This window comes from Nicotiana attenuata, chromosome 10 (assembly GCF_001879085.1).
Source record: "Nicotiana attenuata strain UT chromosome 10, NIATTr2, whole genome shotgun sequence".
Taxonomy (NCBI): Eukaryota; Viridiplantae; Streptophyta; class Magnoliopsida; order Solanales; family Solanaceae; genus Nicotiana; species Nicotiana attenuata.
In genome coordinates, this window is record NC_031998.1 from 32,843,228 (window position 1) to 32,849,350 (window position 6,123).

Consider the following 6,123-nt stretch of genomic DNA (forward strand, 5'->3'; position numbering starts at 1 on the left):
AACGCAAATCTTACCCCATGTGATAAATAGCCATTTTCAACATACCCTCGACCCAGAACATCTATTCCCATAACCTCAAAACTTACATCAATTAACGCCAGTGATGGGAATATAACCAAAGGAAAACTAAAAAGGATTTTTCAAAGAAGTGGGACCAAAGGAACATCATAAGTCACATGGGCAAAGAGAAGATAGATTGGTGAGATGATATCAATCTTCTCTTCATTCACATGTACTCTATGACTACCTCTTTACTCCTTAAATCTTTTCTTTTGCCTATTATATAAATCCACAAAACCCCTAACAGTTACTCTTGCCAAGTGCCAAACTAAGGCTTCACACTCTTCATTCTTTCCAAAAAAACATGAATTTTTTCTCTTCTTCCTCATTATTCCATTTCTTGTTAGTCTTGACTATATGCATTTGTTGTGTAAATTTAGTGTACACAACTCCAGTCAAGATTGGCAAAGGCTATAGATTAATAGCCATTGAAGAATCACCAGATGGTGGCCTCATTGGTCATCTCAAAGTCAAGAAAAAGAACAATATTTATGGCCCTGATATTCCATACTTGCAGCTCTATGTCAAGTAAGTATTCAAACACTTAACATTCTTCTTATTATTCTGTTCTATAATCGAGAAATACTCGAGGGCCAGTAGAACACAGTTTATGAGTTCTGAATTTGTCATGAACTCATAGTTCGTCTTAATTATTGCGTTCGAAATGAAATATTTATGTATATTTAATGAAATTTATAATACAAATATAGGGTAGAAAAAATAAAAGTTATTGGATTCGCCCGAACTCGAACTCGTAGCTCATTCATTAGCTCCTGCCATGTTCAGCTCAATGAATGATGGGCCCATTCCTCTTTCTACTTAAATATAAGTATTTTGCTTACAGTTTTCTGATTATACACCTAATTCTTGATAAATAGCCGTAAAAACAGCCTCTTGCACTAATGCATGGTAAAGCTACGTACAATAGCCTTTCCGGATCCCGCGCATAGCAGGAGTTTAGTATACCAGACTGCCCTTTATACACCTAATTCTTGATAAAGTTGAATCTTTATATATTAATTCTTGATAAAGTTGAATCTTTATGCACTAATTCTTGATAAAGAGTCGTGAAAACAGCCTCTCGCAGAAATGCAGGGTAAGTTTGCGTACAATAAAATTTTGTGGTCCGGCCGTTTAGTGCACCGACTGCCCTTGATACACCTAATTCTGATAATGTTGAATCTTTATGCTCTAATTCTTGATAAAAATTGAATCTTTATGTTAAATTTTGTGATTATTATTACAGGCATGAGACAGATAATCGGTTGAGGATTCAAATAACAGATGCAGAGAAGGAAAGATGGGAAGTTCCATACAATTTATTACCAAGGGAAAAAGCTCCATTATTGAAACAAACAATTGGTGTTTCAAGAAAGAATAATCCATTTCCACTAGGAGTCTCAGAATATTCAGGAAATGAATTAATTTTCAGCTTTACCACTGACCCTTTTGGTTTTTCTGTGAAAAGAAAATCAAATGGACAAACCCTTTTCAATTCAAGTTCAGATGATTCAGACCCATATAATAATTTGGTATTTAAAGACCAATATCTTGAAATATCAACAAAATTGCCCAAAGATGCTTCTTTATATGGTTTAGGTGAAAATACACAACCCCATGGTATTAAAATTTACCCAAATGACCCTTACACTTTATATACAACTGACCAATCAGCAATTAATTTGAATATGGATTTGTATGGTTCACATCCAATGTATATGGATTTAAGGAATTTGAATGGTGAAGGTTATGCACATGCAGTTTTATTGCTAAATAGCAATGGAATGGATGTATTTTACAGAGGGAATTCTTTGACATATAAAGTGATTGGGGGTATTTTGGACTTTTACTTCTTTGCTGGTCCCACACCTCTTGCTGTTGTTGATCAATATACTGAATTTATAGGCAGACCTGCTCCTATGCCCTATTGGTCTCTTGGTAAGTTTTCTTATAATTTCTTGCCTTATCTTTTTCACTTCAATTAATGGCATTAATTGTGATATTTGTTGATATTTAAGTTTTTGGTTGGTGTGGTTTCTACTAAATTAGTACGTATGAGTAGGGGCCTGAATATATGCTGTTAAAGTTGGAAAAAAACGCAGCATTTAAAGGTGAAGTAGGTAAAAGAGTAATTAGAGGTTAACATTATGTTTAGATAGAGATTTCTTTGCACCAGCTTGGCGAATCGCATCCCCGCACAACAACATTCTTTGTTTGTGCGCCCCTTACCGTTCTCGTTCAGTCTTTCAACGGCTGGGAAGGCAGTCGTGATTTTACTTGAGCTACTAGGGTTCATACAATTTCAAATCTTGTAAATGTGGTATATATAATATCCAGTGGAATTTCATATACGATTATTTATTATTATAGGTCGGTCAACTTAACCTGATGACGTGAAAATGTACACATTTTTGGGGCACATAACTTGAACTTTTACATAACATAGCATGTTGTAAAGTGGCTTAATGTGAAACTAATTCTTCATTAACCATTTAAGTCCAACCTCTAATATTTTTTTATTATAAAGCCAATAGATATGTTGGACAAAGTTATTTGATATCTTGTGCCGATAAGACATAATAGATATTTCATAAAAATAGTTAAATAAATGCATACTAACTCGAACGCCACGATTATAAGAGAAAAACCCAATGGACATGTGGGTGGTCCAGGATAAGTCCACCTGTCAAGGGACAAAATTAGGATAGCAATCGTTACCATGTGGACCATCTAAAATAATTGATAATTAGCAAAGAATCTTTTTCATAAAAAAAAAAAAATTCACTCACACTCAATTAGGTATGAAAAAAGTGTATATTATATATTTATTGATTTGATATAAATTTAAATCTGAATAAGTATTTCTGACTCTTTTATAATGGTCCACATGGGAGTTGAAGTAGTTAATGCATGTGACCCTTTTACTAGGATGATAATTTATTTTATTTTCTGTATAGCATTTTTAACTTTTATTGTATATTTAAACCTAGTATATGTCAATTAGTAACAACTGATGAAATTTTATTGGAGGATAAGAGAAATAAGGGTAATATGATTTTTAATAATCACACAATGATGCCACTATCAAATGATTGAGTAGATAAACGAATCTTTTATGATGTGGACTATTATCTTTTACTTTTAAAAAACTTTTTATGACTTTATTTGGCTAATCATCATTATACACATCATTAGATAGAATTTTTTGCTTGATCTTTAAAGGTAAGTATCTTAAATTACTAAAGGATTTTTTGTCTACGTTCATATTCGGCCAAATACATATACAACCAATTCAATTTGGCATCATTTTTTATTTTGGCACTCTATCTTTGCCTTGTTCCATTTTTGGCCCTACAACTCTATTTTATATGTTCCATTTTGGTCCTTCAACTCTATTTCTTATGTCCCACTTTAACACAAAAGCTGAAACCAGTGCAAAAAATATAGCGCATGTGTATACAAAAATATGAGGTGTAATAAATATCCAATTAAATGTTGCCACCTGATTTTTTTCATCCATGTCAAATGGGTCAATACTAAAATACCCGAACCCGACCGTATTTTTTCATCCACTGTCGCCCCATCTTCATTCTCTAAGTTCCAAACTTTTCATCTGCCGATTTCATACCTGGCCCATTTAGATGAAATAAACCCACAGAAAATATGGTCGGGTTCAGGTATTTTAGTATTGACCCGTTTGATATGGATGAAAAAATCAGGTGACAACATTTAATTGGATATTTATTACACCTCAGATTTGTGTATACACACGCGCTATATGTTTTTGAATTGATTTTAGCTTTTGTGTTAAAGTGGAACATAAGAAATACAATTGGAAAGCCAAAATGAAATAAGATAGAGATAGAGTGCCAAAATGAAAAATAATGTCAAATTGAATGGGCTGTAAATATATTTGACCTTCATATTCTGATAGGGCAAGGTGGTAGGTATTGATTAAAATGTATCATGGATTATTTGTACTATAGTATCAAATGAAATTAATGATATTTATGAGTTGGTGGACTGGTCCAATAGTACTGATTTCTTTTTGTCATCACTGCTATTTTCCTTTTTAGTCTCTTTTATTTCTGAAAAGTCTAAATCACTTTTTTGACTTTATAAAAAAGAAAATCTTTGATTCTCTCACTCCCTATTTTTCCCATAGAAAAAATCTTTTAGCCCCACATAAAAAGGATACACCAAAGCTTCACATTTTTATCGTTTTTGCTTTAGGGGGGCCTCTTTTGGGGCTACTTTTAAAATTTTGTCCCCATTAGTTTAGTGTTCTAAGCTAGCGTTTGGCCATAGATTTCAAATTTATTTTGAAAAATCTGATTTGGGTGAAGTTTGGTTTGAAGATGAAAATGTGTTTGGACATACGTTTTCAAAACATATTTTCCAACTTTATTTTGGAAAAACATGTATATAAATCAGCTCAATAGCTGATTTTGGGATTTGAAATTTGGGATTTGGGATTTGGAATTTGGCCAAAATATGAGCAAAATTTATGGCCAAACATGAGTTTTGAAAATAAATCCCAAATTTATTTTGGGAAAACTCATGGCCAAACGGGGCCTAAATATATCTGGAAAAAAAAATTATTGAACTATTTTTAAGTGTCAAGTTTATTCCCCTAGGCTATTGTAGGAATTTAGATTACTAATTGACATTGTTAGTGTAGTTTAACATGTAATAGTAGGTTAATCACCAACAGCTAATGGGGATATAATTTAAAAAGTAACCTAAAAATGGTCATACGGTTCCTATAATCATTAGTATTTTAATTTTATGTTATATATACATCGTTAGTGTAGTCTAACATGTAATAGTAGGTTAGTTACTGTGCAAAATTTTTAAGTGCAGTCTAACATGTAATACTAGGTTAGTTATTGTTATTACCCGATTACTAATCAACATCTTCATGAATTGTTGCGTAGCCTCTCTAAAAATGATATGTGCCGAATCCTCCATAAATTCACTATTTTTAGAGGGCTCGACACACACCTAGCTATATTTTTAAGAAGTTCGAGCAACATGGCTTGATTTAGTAAATATTTAAGAGCCCGTTGGACATAAGAATTTTTTCACTTTTTTTCGAAAATTTTTCACTTTTTTCGAAGTCAGTGTTCGGCCATAAAATTTTCAATTTTCATGAACATGAATTTTGAAATTTTCAAAATTTGAAAAATTCCAAAAAATCTGTTTTTCAAAATTTTCATTCAGGTAACTCACAAAACTTCAAAAACAACCCAAAATTATTTTCATGTCCAAACATAACTCTAATTTTCAAATACCATTTCACTTGGAAAAAAAATCACTTTTTTCTTGGAATTTTACAATCTTATGTCCAAACGCCCACTAAGTAAAATTTAAAACAAGTCTCCTACATTAGCTGGTCCTGGCAGAAAACAACTGTCCTACAAGAAAGCACTGTCATTTATATCATTGTGTGATGCTGTAGTGGTAGTAGGTGTAATCTTCCCTACATATATTTGAATTTGAGCAATAACATCAAATCTTCATCATTGATTTACCATGACATGACATGACCTTTGGACATATAATTTGATGTGTTGTGCTGCTGTTAGATAAGTGTTCTTGGTTTTTGGTTATCATAGCCAAACTGTATAGTTTTCAAGTGTTTTCTTGTCATGCAAATGGTACAAAACTGTTACTAGTTGTAATAGGTCTAGATAACATTCTAGGCATTTTAACTAAAAGGTTCTTGAAAATATAGCAAAACATGTGGTTTCCATCTCATGGTTGAATAAGGGAATCTAAGATGATGAGCTACTCGATACTTGCTGCTAGTGGGAGGTAGCAGGTATGCGGCGAAATAGTCGATGTGTGCGACCGGACATAATCGTTTGTGACACCCCTAGAGAATCCCACATTGACAAAACACGGGAGAGATGCTGAATGTATAAGTAAACATAAGGTCCCTAGTGACGCATTTTAAAGCAGTGCGACCCGTGGCACAGAACGGACAATATTAGACTGGACACATCGCTATCAAAAGAAAAAGAAGGTGTGGGGGGGGGGGGGGCGGATAACTTTACTTAA

The 6,123-nt window shown here is 33.0% G+C and overlaps 1 protein-coding gene across 1 annotated transcript in view; it reads left to right on the forward strand.

Moving 5' to 3' along the window:
- LOC109233259 (alpha-xylosidase 1-like) overlaps nt 207–6,123 on the forward strand; it is an 8,297-nt gene continuing 2,380 nt past the window's right edge. The window contains exons 1-2 of the mRNA XM_019399067.1: nt 207–588; nt 1,307–1,998. Coding sequence (XP_019254612.1) covers nt 365–588; nt 1,307–1,998 — 916 coding nt within the window. The 5' untranslated portion in view covers nt 207–364. The remainder of the gene's footprint in view (nt 589–1,306; nt 1,999–6,123) is intronic.